Below are 15957 nucleotides of genomic sequence, written 5' to 3'. Positions count from 1 at the left end.
TTTCTACTTGGTTTCTATCCAGACCCTAGATATCCCCCTGGAAGAGAAAAAGAAGGAAAGACCATCTGCCCCTCTGATCACGCAGTAGAAAACCAGGTCAGTTCTGCTCCCAGGTCCAGCGCCGATAGGCTTGCCAACCGAGGTCAAGTGCCGGCCCACGCTGACCAGCCGCAACAGCAGGCCGCGAAGCCCCGCCCCCGCGTCTGGCCAATGGCCGCGCGGTCCCGGCCTCTCTTCTCCCTCCCAGCTGAGGAAGGTTCCCCGCAGGCGCAGCTGAAGGCAGGTCGCCGGGTCGCGGCTACCCAAGGTAAGATCGCCGACTCAGGAGCTCGGTCCTCTGGGCTCAGCGAGCACGGACGCCTTTCGGGGAGGTGGTCCGCGGCGCAGAAGCCGAGTGGGACTCGGAGTCCGTCGGGGCGCAAGAGGCTTAGGGCGCGCGGGGGACTGGGAACAGCATGTCCTAATGCATAGCGGGGTTCGCGGCAGCGAGAGCTCCGCGTGCCGCATCCAGCACCCGGGGCTCTGGAAGTGGGTGGCGCGGACGTCTGCCCGGGCTGGAGGGGAAGTTGGGGCGGAAGGAGGGAGACGGGCTCTGGTTACTGAGTTCCTCCAGCCGTCCGCAGGCCCAAGGTGACACAAGGCTAGGCCTAGCCCGGTTGCGCCAATCTCAGCGGCCGCGCCTTTAGCGGTCGCGACTGCTGCCCACCCCGGGTCTTGGCTGTTCTCGGCGATGACACCTCAGAAGAGCCTCCTGGCCCTCGGCGGACCTGACCCTGGCCCAGGAATTCTGGATTCCGAGCAGAGGTTGTGAGGCCTCGTCCCTTCCGGGATAGGGGGGCCTCTCTGAGCCTCTGGTGCCCTCCTAGCGGTGACGGTCAGGAACACTCCAGAACACTCCGAGCACAATCTTCCCTGAGACCCGGAAGGAGGTGCCAGGAAAACCTTGGAAAAAACAAAACTGACATCCTTATTTTGAGGACTCAAAAACATCTGGAAGGACCTGAGAACTGGCTCCTGTGGAGGGCAGGGCTAAAACGTCCTCAGACCTGGCCGAAAGACTTCCATTTCTCACAAGAGAAGGGACTAAATATTGCGTCTTAGGCACACTCTCACTCAGCGACCTCTCCTCACGCAGGCCGTGTCCTTCGCCTCTCCGAGGGCTTGAAGGCAGGGGGCTGTGTGAGTCTCACTTGCCACAGCGGTCTCTATGCCCCCAAGATGTATGGTGAGACATGCAATGAAGCAGCAAGTCCTGGGTTCCAATTCTGTTAGGCCACTGGTCAGCTGGACAACTTGGCATCACTTCTCTTAGCATTATGGCAAGAATTAATGAAAGAAATTTAGGCTGTGCCTGCTTATAGTAGAGGGCTTACGTGATAGCTCAGTTGGTAAAGAATCCGTCTGCAACGCAGGAGATCCCGGTTGGATTCCTGAGTGGGGAAGATCCACTGGAGAAAGGATAGGCTACCCACTCCAGTGTTCTTGTGGCTCAGTTGGTAAAGAATCCGCCTGCAGTGCGGGAGACCTGGGTTCGATCGCTGGGTTGGGAAGATCCCCTGGAGAAGGGAAAGGCTACCCACTCCAGTATTCTGGCCTGGAGAATTCCATGGGCTGTATAGTCCATGGGGTTGCAAAGAGTTGGACACGACTGAGTGACTTTCACTTTGCCTATAGTAGCCCTTCAGTAAGTGTGAACAATATGAGCTTCCTTTCTTTTTGGTTGAGACTATTTTATACATCCATATTTCCCAAACTCTATGCCTTGAGGCTGAGGCTGGAATGCAGAAGAATTTGTCACCTGACTCTCTCCTGGGGCCTCCCTGGATCCCGTGGGAGGGAAGGAGTGATCTGGCCCCACCACAGAGTTCTCTGTTCCTCTCTTGAAGGCTCAGAGGACCCCCGCCCCACCTCCCTGATCCTCTTGACTTCTGTTGTTGGTTCTCGCTCCACAAGAGGTATAGCACTTGTGGTTGGCAAAGGAAGTCATGCAGCAGGCGGCCATGGGGCCAGTGGGCAGCAGGTAGGCAGGACAGCTGCACCATTTCCCATGTGGCAGGGGACTGGGAGCCTCAGCAACTTTTGGGCACTCTCTGCTTTGCAACACTGTCTCCTAGAGTTCTCACCAAGCTTGACACCCATGTTTCAACTCCAGTCTCCCTCTCTGTCCTCTGCCCAATTCTCTCCCTGAAAACCCCTTTGAATATCTGATAGCATCTCAAGCTTCACTTGTTGAAAATGGAGTTCTGGAGTCTTCTCTGCCCCACTGCTTCTCCCCTGGATTTTCTGGCTTGCTAAGTGACACTCTCCACCCACCCAGTGCCTAGGAAGGAATCTTTGATTCTTCTCTCTCCTTCACCTCCCATATCCACAAGATATCAGAATCCAGTCACCTGTCGCCACCGTCATGGTTATCATCCTGGCCATACCTGTCATGTATTCCCTGCTGTGACCTCCTGACTTGTCTCCCTGCTTCCATCATGACCCCGCCACAGCCCAGGGTCCTTACAACCACCACAGAAGTCTTTAACATAAATCAAATCCTCTCCTTTTCCTGCTTAGAACCCTCCAACGGCTCCCTGTTTCACTCCAAATAAAACACAAAGTCCTTTCCTATAATGTCCTGCATTAGCAGTCCTTCCCAACCTTCTTGACCTTGATATCTGCCCCTCCCCCTTGCTTTCTAAACCTGGACAACTCCAGCCTACTTTCTGTTCTTTAAACATGTCAAGCTTGTTCCCATCTTAGGACTTCTAACTTGCTGTGTCCTATGCCCAAAATACTGATCTCCTTACAGCCAAGAACCATTCAGGTCAAATGTCAATTCAAAAAGGCTTCCTTCCCCACCCCAGTTCAAGAAGCATCCCCATCTTCAGGGACTGTCTCATCTGCCTTATTTCCTCTATAACCTTTATTGCTATCTGAAATCCTTATATATATATATATATTTACTGATTTATCTGTCCCATTCCAGTAGAATGTAAATTGGATGATGGCAGAGATCTTGTCTGTCTTATTCCCTGCAGCACTCTCCCATGAGAAAGGCAAATAAGAAACAAGCAGGCACTTCCCTGGGGGCCCAATGGTTAAGAGTCCATGCTACCACTGTAGGGGACACAGGTTTGATCCTAGTTGGGGAACTAAGATCCCTCATGCCACTTGGTGGAGCAAAAATAAATAAAATAGAAATTTTTCTTAAGGAGCAAGCAAACAAACAGATCTATAATTGAAAATTGTGGTAAGTGCTACATAAGCAACCGGTAGCAATTGATTGTATTTGGAGCACTTTTATGTGTGTGTGTTTTTTTTTTGGCCATGCCCTGTGGCATGTGAAATCTTTGTTCCCACCAGTGTCCCCTGCAGTGGAGGCATGGAGTCTTAACCACTGTACTGCCAGGGAAGTCCCCGGGGCATTTTAAAATTTCAGGCTTATAAGACTGAACTACTGTATTTTCAGAACAACCTCTCTGAGCCATTTTAGGGGTGAGGATAATCCTGGGAAAGGCTGATAACTTTCCTGGAGTCACACCCAGGAATGGAACTTAGCCTCCTACCTGAAAGTCTGTACATGGCAAGTTTTAATGTAATGATGGGCCTGCAGTCAAGTTCTGGGAAGAACCTGATCCCAGATCCTAAAGACCTCAGTTCTTTGCTCTTCTACTAACTAGCAAGCCCCCTTAATTCCTTGGTACTGCATTTTCTTCATGGTAAGAATAGGATAGATCCTATTATTATGTTGGGTGCCTTGTTCTCCTCCTCCTCCTCTCCCTCTACCCCTTCTCCTCCCCCATTTCTTCCCCTTCCTCCCTGTCTTCTTCCCCCTCAGTGTTCTCCAAAGAAGCAGCCCTGTTGCTCTCAGCAGCTGGGGGCACATTCAGACCTGGGGATGATGAGGCAGGAGCCAGAGCTCTTCCCAAACACTGACCAACCTGATGGGCAGAATTGGGCCCTAGGTCTTCTGAATCTGATTTTTTTTTCCCCCATCAGTTTGTTTTTAAGCAAATTCACTGAGGGCCTCTGATACTAAGACAATAGTAAAGTAGGATGGTGACTTCTTTTGGTCCAGTGGTTAAGAATCTGTCTTCCAATGCAGGGCTCGTGGGTTTTATCCCTTGTCAGGGAACTAAGATCCCACATGCTGTTACTAAGACCCGATGCAGCCAAATAAAAATGTGATAAAGTAGGATGATTAAAGAAAAAAGCAAATGTTCCAAAGAGGTGGAAAAGAAAGAATTGCCTTTTGTCCAACCCTACCCCCAACCTGGTTGCCATGAATGCTCTGCTTTCTTCCAGCCTTTATTCCTCTCAGTCCATCCACCCTTCATGGGCCAGAGCCCTCTGCCAGTTCAGAACCCAGACAGTGATGACGTTTGCCGAGGACAGAACTTATCAGTATATCCGCAACAATCACAGCAATTTTTGCAATATTCATGTTCTGGATATTCTGCCTCACCTGTCCTGCCTCACAACAAGTGACCAGGTAAGCCAGGGCCCGACAGTCAGGCACTGAGTGGGGGCAGGGTTGTGGAATTCAGAGCTTCTTCCAGGCCAGGACCAACTCCTTCCTTCTCTGTCATCTGTATCCTGCTTCCCATTGTTGACAGTTTTCTAACCTTCAGAATGACGTGTGGCTCAGGGTGTCCTTTCCAACCCTACTGAGGTTCTTGTGTTGTTTTGGTATAGTGCTCCAAAATATAGCACTGAGATTTCTGGGCTCAGGCCCCCTTACTCGCTTTCGCTGGAACCTTCTCCATCTCTTGTCCTTCTTCCTGCTTAGTCTCAATTCCTTTCTCCTGGTCATGGACCCATCCTGGCAGAGTCCCAGGGCTCAGCTTTCAGAGTCCTTGGGAGCCAGATGGTGCTAGCCCCTTTGGCACTTGCTGTGGGCTCCTAGTGAGGTGAGCCCAGCCCCTCCTAGTTTTATCTGTCTCCACATTGAACCCCGAGGCCTCCCTCTGCTTCCTGCATGCAGATGCTGGTGGTATTTGAGTTTGTGGCTGGTGGAGTTTGGCTCCTTTCTCTTGTATTTTGGTGTTTGCAGGAATTCCTTATCATTTAGTTCCACTGTAAATGTTTTCTGTGGGTTTCTGCTATCTGGTCACTTGTTTGTATGTGCTAAGCCTCAAGTTTCCTCATCAGTTGAGTAGGGATAATGATAGCATTAAATAAGGCAATTCACGCAAAGCCGTGAGAAGAGAGCCTGGGACACAGTAAAGACCTATTTCCTGGGTCTGGGAACTTGGGCTCAAAACTCTGGCCTTGTCCTGGGCTCTGACCCAGCTTCAGATGGCTGCCTCCATCTTGTAGCTTTCTAGGTACCTCCACTTGCGGCTGCGGGGAGGGGGTCAGGGCTACCTGACTTGATCTGGGTGGCGGGGCTGTGTCTTTCAGGACCGACTTCGGGCCACCTATGAGCGCAGGGGGAACCAGGGCACCCTCTGGGACCTCTTCGACAGTCTTCGGCGGAGGAACGGCTGGGTGCATTCCTTCATCAGGGCACTGAGGATCTGTGAGCATACTGGTCTCGCTGATGAAGTGGCCCGTGTCTACCAGAGCAACCTGCCACGTGAGCCACCTGCCCTGGCCCCTCTTCTGGAACTCCCCTGATTCCCTTGGCCTTCGCTGTCCCTCTCCCCTTACCCTATTCCTTCTGTCTTCCTCTGTCACCTTCTCTCCCATCATTCCTGGGCAGTGGGCAAACCTGAGTGTAGATCCCTGCTAAGCGACTTATTAATCCTTATTAACCCTTTGACCAATCCCCTTCATTCCCTAAGTCTCAGTCTTCTCTGTGAAATGGGACTAATGGCAATGTCTAGCTTGTAGGGCTGCTGTGAACACCACAGGATGATGGCATGTTGAGCACTCAGCGGGAGCTAGCGCCTTCCACGTGCCCAGCAAATGGAGCCTCCTCTAATTTTTGCAGCTATGATGTTTGCCTGCCATGCTTTTCTCACTTCCTCTTGTCTCCTCTCCCTTGTTCACCTTCCCTCTCTCTGTTCATCTCTTCTCTCCCCATCCCGTGACTGTCCCTCCTTTCTTCCTCATGGGCTTCTTCCTTCCTTTCCCCTCATCTCCTCCCCTCCCCCTGGTTTCCCCTAGAGCCTCCTAACCGCCAACTCCGTCCAACCCCCAGTTGCCCCGCTATCCCTCAGTGCGCTCTCAATGCTCCCTGCCAAGCCAAGTACTCAGAGGGGGTCCACTGAGGCCAGGGTCTCAGGGTCTGAGGCAGGAAGAAAACTCACACAAGACCTATATTTCAGATAGAGACAATTCCTGACACACTGCTCAGATCCACAGCCTTAAAAATATCACCATGTTTGCCTTTCTTTCTCCCCACACCCCTTCTTTCCTTCCTCCCTACCTCATCTCTTCATTTGTGGAGATTAACAATTTGTGATTTCCCCAGACACAGCTGTGGTAGGACCAGGCATGGTTGGTGGGGGCAGAGGGGAGAGGTTAAGGAAGCAGCTTTAGGTCAAGGGTCAGTTAGTGGTGACAGCCACCCACAAGGGGGAGAAGAAAGCCACTGTGTCCAGAATGCCTGGGGACAGAGAAGTGGTGACTGCTGATACAGGCAGGTGGTGAGAGGCTTCTGAGGCACCCCCAACGCTCTCCCCTCTCCTGCCTGTTCTGCTCCTTGCCCTCTCCATCTCCACTCTCCCTCTAGTACCTGCCTCCCACTTGGTGACACGGGTCTCCTCTGAGGGGTGCCTTCCACCTCAGGGTAGCTTTTGATGCTGTGGGGAAACTGATAACCATGACCTGGGAGCACCCAGGCCTCTCCTGTCCCTGAGAGTCTCCATTTCCTCCTTGACATCACTTTATCTTTATCCTTCAGGGAATCCAAACCACCCTCCAGCCCCGCTGGAGGCACCACCAGTTCCTGCTGAGATTCCAAGGCCCTCCACACCTGCTGTGGCCCCCAGCATCCCTGGCAATGGCCACACAGAGTACGAGCCAAGTTACCCTCTGCCTGTCCAGGATACCCAGCTACCAGAGTCCCTGGGAGAGGTGCGGCCACACGCCTTCTGCTGTTGTGTTCCTGTCTTCGTGCTTCTGCCCACCCAGCTTTCTGGAAGCCCCCCACAGATCCTGCCTAAACTCTGCTCAGAACCCCAAGCTCTCACAATGTGGATCTGCCCCAGACCAGCTGCCAGACTGTTGACCAGGTCTTCACCACATGGCAGCCTTACCCCTTTGTCATCAGTCAGCTGTGAGGTCACAATTTTGAGGTCTTTGCAATGGTCCATTTGAGATGTTGAGCTGAGTCAAGGGATCAGGGTATGACCAGATAGGGGGAGTGAGGGAGCGGGAGGTGGTGGGGTAAGGGATGGATGGTTGGAGCTGTAATCATCACCAGTAAAGCCAAGTTTTGGGGAAATATGGCTGATTCTACTGGGATATGATGACTGGGCAGTTAGATGTCCAGGAGACACCAAATCATGAACTTGAAGCCTGAGAAAGGGTCTGTGCAGTGGCCCCAGAGAGGGAGACTTTTCTTTAGGGCCAGACAGATGAGTAGAGACTCCCCCATACTATGATTTTCTATGAAGGAGGTTCACAGTCACCTGTAGACAGACGTTCTAGCAATGGCCAAGGCCGAGGTAAAAGCTTCCTTGGTCCCGTTCCTTGTGGCATGGACTGTGGCCTGTAGGAGCTGTCTCAAGCACAAGTTGCCCTTTGCCAGCTCCCGGAAGAAGCGACTGCCTTATTCCTATATTCCCTCTTGCAGAATTCAGAGAAAGCCCCACAACCATCCCATTCTGGGGCTGTCTTGAAGAGGCTGGGTGGCCCCCTGGAGCCCTTGTCTGACACGGTGGCCCTCAGCACTCTGACCTCCAGTGTACATCAGGAGCAAGACACAGAACTGGGCAGTACCCACACAGCAGGTATGCGTGGACTCTGGAATTAGAGCGCCTTTCTGACCTCCCAGTGAGGGTAAGCGGGATGTCCCTGTGGCTTTCTTGGACAGGAGGCAAAGGTGGTATTCCCCAGGGAACGACCTTCCTCAGAGAACATATTGGTTAGTATCTGCTTTGTAAGATAGTCCCAGAATTTGGTAGCTTAAAATAAGAACTATTTATTCAGCTCATGATTGTGTGGGTCAGCAGTTTGGGCTGGCTCAGCTGGGGTGAATTCCCTCTTGTATACACATCAGTTTACATATAAGTTGTTTATGGTTCTTGGCTAGAGCATCTCAGTTCTCTTCCATGAACCTCTCATCTCCCATAGACAAGCCCATTTAATATACGTGAGCCAAGCTCTGTTCTGAGAGAGGGAGAGAGGACTCCTGGGTCATAGGTTCAAAACTGATACAGTTTTCCTCCTGCCTCTTTCTGTGGGACAAAGCAAATTACCAGGCCAGCCCAGCATCGAGGAGTAGAAAGATAGACTCCATCCCTCCATGAGAGGACTGATAAGGTCACATTGCAGAGGGTGTGGATATAGGTAGAAGAAGTGAATTAGGGCCACGTCTGCACTATGCCTAAGGGACTATATAAGGGATCCGCCAGGACCTAGAGGACAGTGTAAGGAGAGTACAGGGCTGGGCCAGCTGTTGGCAGGGAGCACTGCCCCATCCCAAAGGGGTCTCCAGCTCCCAGCAAATCACTCAAACATTTCAGTGTCCAGAGGAAGTATATTCTTCATCATCCAAGGGCCTGGACCCTGACATCAGACGTCTCAGGAGTATAATACTGTCTACTCTGATCTTTCAGGCTGGCATATTTCCTCAACTGAGTGCCACATAACATTGGTGCCTAGCCAGCCCCCAGTGCCCATGGAACAGCCACAAGGCACATGAGCAGTTAAAGGTTCAGAGAAGCCATCCTTAGTGTTCCATGCTCCTGTCACTCTATCTCAAGCATCCTTTTGCACTTGGCAGTGCCAGCCTGCTGTGGAACACCTTTTCAGAAAACACTGCTGTGGACCAGGGAGACGATGGGCACTTTGATTTCAGTATAAGTATGGACACAGGTCCCATGAGATGTTATGGTGGTAGATTTGGGGTAGGAGTGGGGTGGACATCAGAATCACTCCTGATCTTTGTCAGATGTAGGGCCTGGCATGTGTGTTTTCAGAGTTCCGTGGCAAATCCTTATATAACTGCCTTTATGGACCATCACCACCTACTCCCTCCTGCTTTCCCCAGTTCAGGCCCTCCTCCCAGGGATGGTTTTGTCCCTGCGCCCACAAGCCCTTAGGCCTCCTAGAAGGGGGGTGGTCACTGGGCCTCTGGTGCCATATGACTGGTGTGAGCTCTTCTACTTGAGTCATCCTGCTGCCCCTTGCCCTGGCCTCTGGTTGTTCCTGCTGAGAAGAAAGATGGCCGTGGGAGAAACATCCAGGATTCTGCTAGTCTAAGCAGAGGTTGAAAGAGGCAGACAAGAGAAAAGAGGGTGTCCCAGGCAGGAGAAAAAAATGCAGAGAGGAAAACTAATAATGATTCTCAGGCTCCTAGACCCTGTTAGAGGGAGGGATCATTTTGCTCTTGTGAGACAACAGGTCAGGGACTGAGGAGGGACAGGACCAAGGATTTATCTGCAACCATTAGGCCTGCAGCCCTGGGATCAGTGACTAAAGGGACTGGAGACTCCTCCATGGGTGGGAGGTTGGATGCAGTAGGGATAGTGTTAGTTGGGACAGAGAGACCCTTCTCTATCCCTCTGATCCAAGGATAACATTCCTGTGGGTTTGTGTTTCTCATTTTCTTTCACCAACTGCAGGCATGGTCTCCAGTTCCACGTCACTCCATGGGCCTGTGTCTCCGACTGTCTCCTTCCAGCCCTTGGCCCGTTCTACGCCCAGGGCAAGCCGCTTGCCTGGACCCCCAGTGTCAGCTCCATCTGTTGGCACCTCCTCCTCCTCCATTGGCTTGACCTCTGCAGGAGGTGCTGGTGACCAGGCTGAAGGTACCATCTGCTCCAGTGGGGCAGGGGTGCCCAACAACCCTATGACTGCCAGCACAGTGCCCTCCAAGGTGCCCACCAATTCAGCATTTGGCAGCTCAGTGCCTTCCAAGTTGCCCACAAGCTTGAAGCCCCCTGGTGCAATGCCCACCAGTCTAGCACCATCCAGGTTGCCCATCAACTCAGTGCGTTCTGGCATGGTGCCACCCAAAGTGCCTACTAGTGGGAAACCTGACCACGGGATGCCTGCAAGCACAGTGGCCAGTAAGGTGCCTGCCGACACAAGGCTCACCATCAGGAGCAGCAATAGACTCGTGAAGGTGAGTTCTTACCCCTCCCAGCACTGATCCAAGCCTCTCCCCCCAGCCCTTCTCCAGTCTCCATTCTGACTCCAGCCTGATCCAGGGCTGCTTTTTGAGGGAATAGGGAGAACCGAGACCCAATCTCATCCAGACCTAATACCTTGTTCTTTAGAATAATAATAATCATTAGAGCTGTCAAGTGTGGATGCTTCAGGAGGGTCAGGCTTGCTGAACCACCTCTGCTGGTCATGTGCATTAACCCATTTAGAGCTCACAGCTCCCCTTTAAGCTCAGCAGTGTTGTTTTGCAGATGAAGAAACATTCCTGTTTGCCTCAACACCTCGCTCTTCACTGCTGGGATATCTGGCTTGCCCCACCGTGACCAAGGTTTTACAGACTCTAGTCCCAGCCCATCTACTCTGACCTAGTAGCCTCTGCAGTTGCCTCTGAGCCTGCTTATCTGACCCTCCTGCTGCTGTCTGCCTGGAGGAACCAAGTCCATGGCCCAACCTCTGACCCTGTGGCTACTTCATGGCCATCAAGACCAGGCAGAAAGTCAAAGTAGAGCGGACCACACATGACCAAGGGCTCCCTGGGGTAGAAGTAAGTTCAGAAGCAGGCCAGTGAGTAGAGGTCTCAGCCCTGGAGGAAGTCTCACCACTGATGCTCCTGCAGGGCCTTAGTCCCCTCTTCCCCGACTGTCTTCCTGCACCATCAGTGAGTTGAGTCCCCAAGAGAAGATTACCTTTTGGCACTGTGGGCTGGCTACTGAGGGGTTGGGGTGTCCGTTTTTGGCCTGTCCTGGGAGTGGGGCTACCCAGCCTGGCTTGTCCCCTACCATCCTCAGTCCCTCTAGTTCCTCCTTTCTTTCCCAGGAGACTCCAGCATCACCAGTGCCCACAGGCACTGCCACTGGAGGCACGTCACTCTGGCCAGACAGCAGCTCTGACTGCTGTGGCTCAGAGCTGGAGCTGAGCAAGCCTGGAAGGCTGGTATCTAGGATGGACAGCCAGCCGTTCTCAGGCTGCTCCGCGGATCTCGCCATCAGCCACAGTAACTCCCTGGGCATGGGGCCTGACAATGCCCCCGAGGAGAACGAGTATGTGTCTGAAGACACCATTAGGATCCATGAGAACCCCAGCACCTCCCTCCTGGGGGACAGCCCCGGGACACGCACTACCCCGAAATTCCAGGCAGAGGAAGACGGGGAGGAATTGCCTGTGGTCAGGACCTTGCCCTGGGCTCCGTGGCTCGGGGTGGCCATGGCTGGGGCACTTCTAGTGCTCCTGGCTTCACTGTACCGGCGGCGCCTACCCCAGTGAAGCTCCTGGGTCCTTCTTGCCGTTCATCTTCTCTCTTTCCCATTGTACATCTGCCTGAGTCACAGAGCCGAGCTGTCTCACCATCCTTGACCCTTTTTTCAGGGCTGGCAGAAGCTGGGTCAGAAGGGAGGCAGGGGGCCACAGGCCTAGTCCTTGGGGGCAGTATTTCTGTCCCATCTCATGCCCTTGGTGGCTCCCCCACCATCCTTGGCTTACCGGGCCCTGGGCTGCTCCTGGTGCTCCATCCTCACCCAGCTGGCCATCTGGTTGTTGCCCTTAACCCCTGGAGAAGGTGCTCCCATCTAGGCCTTATCCCTCTTTACCCAAGTGCAAGAATCAGGAGGTGCCACTGGGGACCACAGTGGGTCAGAAACCTTCCCCATCCTGCCTGGTCCCTGCAACCAATAGATGGGGTAGGGGACATTGCTCTAGCCCCCAGTGGCCCAGTAGCCCACTGCAGAGCAGCAGGGAGGCCCATCTTTAAGGACTTAGTCCCCTGTCTCTCTGGTTCCCCTCCCTACCACACAAGGATGGGAGGAGGTCCAGAGATTCCCATGGACCCCTGGGAAGCCTGATGAGGTGCTAGACCTGAGGAGCACCTAAAGAGCCCCTCTCCAGCCTCCTCATCCTAGTCTCTGTTCTCTTCAGCTCCCTTTGGGGGTTGGAGAGGGAGAACCTGCAGGACAGAGCTCAGGCCAAGGTTTGGATTTCAGCTCCATCTCTTTGTGGGCTGTGTGGCCTTGGCAGATAATCAGACTTCTCTGGTCTTGCTTACCCATGTGGACAATGAGGATTGTGTCTCATCCTTCACTGAATTCTCCTGAGATTGGAGCATACAGATCTTTGTTAAGTGCCTGGTCCAAAGCAGGTGGCCGCTAAATGCTCCTCTCACCTTTCCCTGCCTAGCCAGGTAGAGATGAGGGCATGAGAGGCAGAGTGCCCAGTGGGTAAGTATGCACCGCTGCAGTGTAGGGTAAGTTAGGCCCTGTTCTGTCTCTTACTAACTCTGTGCTCTTGGGCAAGGTGTTAATCTCTCTATGCCTCAGTTTTCTCACCTGTATAATTGGTATGAATAGTAAAATTATGTAGATACTCTATACATCTATACATGTCCTAGTATTGTGAGGATTAAATGAGTTTATCTATATAAACCTTAGAATGGTTCCTGGCATTTTACTTACTGAAGTTTGCATGCATGTTGGTTTTGTCACTATTCAAACGTGGAGGGGCTGGAGCACTTGGCCACACATTTAGAAGCAGACCCAGCCCCTACTGCCTATGCCCCTTTCATATTTGTCCCTTATTTTGTTCCATGCACTGGGGATTGCTGGGGAGTAAGGAGGGAGACATGTCTACTGGGGCATCTGTGCAGGGTGGCGGCTAGGGTGCCCCCATGCAGCAGCCAGATGGATTGAAGGATATCCTTGTGAGTGCTTTCCAGGCAGCCATTGCTGGACAAGGGCCAGGCACAGGAGCCTCAGGGAGCCACCCTCATTTCTGGGCTCTGCAAGGGACAGGGACTAGAGCTCTAAGGAGACACAAGAGTTAGGGTGTCACTGTGGCCCACCTGCAAGCTGTCAGTCTGCAGAGTCCTGCACCCTGCTTTGGCTACTACAGTCTTTCTTTGCACTGCCCTCAGGGACTTCAGCAACCTAATGGCTTCTACCTCTACCTCTGAACTTATCTTGAGCCCTCTCTCCAGACCGAACCACCTGTACCCTGAAGCCACGAATGGTCCCTAGTGAAGCTGTCTGCAACCACTCCATGTTATCTTTACTCTTAACCAGCCTTCTGGGCTCCTTCCTAGGTACCTAGGTCAGTGAACAATTCATGAACAGGTATTGGTTTTAATGTGTTACCCTCCCAAGATAGCTTTGGGAAAAAGTATCTCCAGAAAGCAGTTTGTAAACCTGAAGAATGCTTCTTAAATTGTAGGATTTCAAACAGAGTGACCAGCTGTTTTGGAGAGATCTGTGGATAAGGTGTGTAGGAAATATTCAGGGAATGTCCTGGCACTTTTCAAATTATGCAGCCCAGAAGCCCTGACTTAGCCTGCATTGTGCAGCATTCCTATTTTAGCTGTTGTAACTAAAATGCCAACTTCGGGCAGGATTGGGATTGGCTGTTGGCAAGGAGAAGGCTTGGGGTAGTTGATGAGATGCATCAGATCTCAACAGTCCTGGGTTTGGAGTATGGTTTCAGTTGCAGGAGGTTGCATGTAGGAGGGAAACCCAGGCAGGTCACCATGGCCTGGATGATGTGAAGGGAGTGAGGAAGGACCTCTACCCCCATACAGGGGTCTAGTCACCTATACTTGGAGATGGAAAGTACCTTCACCTTGGGGTAAAATCAGGGGTGAGGTCAGAGGGCCCTTACAAGCACTTAGGGCAGACTTAGCAATAGGTATCTGCATATAAATCTCTCGCCATCTTTTCTCTCCCCGTTGAAGCATTTCCTTCAAAGCCCAAGAGTCACCACCGCTTCTCTTTCCCTGGGAAACACCTGCCAACTTTGCTTGATGACCCACTGGAGGCAGACTAATACCACGTTCTCACCTTGTTTCCTTGGTTGGACATGGTCAGATTTAGTTGATTCAGGGGAATTTCTAGTCAGAGAGCAGTATGCCCTTTACTTTTTCAGGCCTTGGATTATTCATAGTCTCTTTTATGAAACTTTTTTATTATGGAAAACTTTTAAGGACACACAGAAGTATAGAAAATAGAATAATGACTCCTCCTCTCCATATGCCCATTGTGCTTTGTACTGTCGCTTCAGTCATGTCCAACTCTTGCGACCCTATGGACTGTAGCCCGCCAGGCTCCTCTGTCCATGAGATTCTCCCAGGCAATTCTCCAGAATACTGGAGTGGGTTGCCCTGCCCTCCTCCAGGGGATCTTCCTGACCCAGAGATAGAAACTGTCTCCTTCATTGAAAGATGGGTTCTTTACCACTAGTGCCACCTGGGAAGGCCATATGCCCATTACCCAGCTTCAGTAATTATGGACTCGGGACTTCCCTGGGGGGCCAGTAGTTAAAACTCCATGCTTCCATTGCAGGGAGCGTGAGTTCAAACTGTGGTTGGGGAACATGCTGTGGTCATGGTGGTGGTTTAGTCACCAAGTCATGTCTGACTGTTTGCAACCCCATGAACTATAACCTGTCAGGCTCCTCTGTCCCTGGGATTTTCCAGGCAAGAATACTGGAGTGGGTTGCCATTTCCTTCTCCAGGGGATCTTCCTCACCAGAGATCAAACCTGGGTCTCCTGCATTGCAGATGGATTCTTTACCAACTGAGCCACCAGGGAAGCCCCCACATGCCATAGGGTAAAGCCAAAAATATTTTTAAAAAATAATTATGACTCCTGTCTTGTTCATCCCTGCCTGATCCCTCATTTTTTGTACAAGTTCTTTTTGTAAGTCAGAAAGTGAAGAGTTCAGAAAGTCAAGGGAAAGGCTTAGGACAGGAGGATTTTGTAGCCAAGGCCCTTTTTTAAAAAAAATTTTTTCCCAAGGCATTCTCCATTGTCTTTTTAGCCTCAGTGGGTGACATCCCTTTTGAACCAGTTCAGAGTATGAGCAGCACTGGTTCTCTGTCTTAGGAGGAGAGAACCTGAGGAGTTTCCTTCACTGACAAGCTCCTTGAAGCTGTTTGGCTACTGCTCCTGTCCCAGAGAGGTGGGGACCAATGGGTGTGTCCAATGGCAATTTGCTCCATTGCATTAAGGGTCTCCTTTAGGCTTTCACAGAGCCCTTCCATCTGGCAGAAATTCCCATCCTTGGCCAGATTCAAACTTCACAGCATGTCTCCTGATCTTATAGGAGTCTCCTTGGGATGGAGTCATTCAGGCCTTAAGGTCCCTTGCTTCCTACCGTGCACTATGGTAGCGTTCAGGATCCCTGGGCTAATCTATGCTGCGATAAATCATTATGCGTGGAAAGCACATGCTCCCTTGTGCTCCCCTTTCTGCCCTTTTCCCTATAGCCCAGGCTCATGAAGTTCACATTTGGTGCAAGGCATGGTCGGTCACTCAGCATTCCTCACTGCTGCTGCTGCTGCTGTTAATAACAGCAAAAATAAAAAGAGCTACCACTTACCCCATACCTTGTAGCATGCCAGGTACTAGGCAAAGTGCCTTACATGTATTAACTTATTTAGTCCTCGCAATTACCCTATGAAGGGGATATAATTGTGACCCAATTTATAGCTGATCTGCAAGCCTGAGAGGGAGGAAGGGTCAGAGAGGACAATGCAAGGGAAAACTGGCCCCTGAGCCTGAGTTGGATGTTTTCCATGCCCCTGACCCTCAGCTGATCAGGTGTCTGTAGGACCTGGGGCTCCATTTCAGGTGAGATTTCACGCATCTCTTCCTGGTGTTCCAAGAACTGCCACCTGCCATAATAGTATAATAATATTCAACATATAATTTA

The 15957-nt window shown here is 51.7% G+C and overlaps 1 protein-coding gene across 1 annotated transcript; it reads left to right on the top strand.

Moving 5' to 3' along the window:
- The first annotated feature begins 276 nt into the window (after positions 1 to 276).
- Positions 277 to 12565, top strand: MAVS (mitochondrial antiviral signaling protein). The gene is made up of 7 exons (XM_068987394.1): positions 277 to 307; positions 4291 to 4477; positions 5389 to 5563; positions 6836 to 7008; positions 7730 to 7886; positions 9723 to 10225; positions 11083 to 12565. The coding sequence occupies exons 2-7, from the start codon at positions 4361 to 4363 to the stop codon at positions 11527 to 11529; spliced, it is 1572 nt and encodes a 523-aa protein (XP_068843495.1). The 5' UTR covers positions 277 to 307; positions 4291 to 4360; the 3' UTR covers positions 11530 to 12565.
- Positions 12566 to 15957: the final 3392 nt, after the last annotated feature.

Source organism: Capricornis sumatraensis, chromosome 15 (assembly GCF_032405125.1).
Source record: "Capricornis sumatraensis isolate serow.1 chromosome 15, serow.2, whole genome shotgun sequence".
NCBI classification, from domain to species: Eukaryota; Metazoa; Chordata; class Mammalia; order Artiodactyla; family Bovidae; genus Capricornis; species Capricornis sumatraensis.
This window is presented reverse-complemented; position numbering and strand designations above follow the sequence as displayed.

Excerpts from the sequence above, each read along its gene's own strand:
- MAVS (XM_068987394.1), top strand. The coding sequence starts at position 4,361 with ATGACGTTTGCCGAGGACAGAACTTATCAGTATATCCGCAACAATCAC. Across the intron at positions 4,478-5,388 it reads GCCTCACAACAAGTGACCAG|GACCGACTTCGGGCCACCTA; the intron begins GTAAGCCAGGGC and ends TGTGTCTTTCAG. Across the intron at positions 7,009-7,729 it reads TACCAGAGTCCCTGGGAGAG|AATTCAGAGAAAGCCCCACA; the intron begins GTGCGGCCACAC and ends TCCCTCTTGCAG.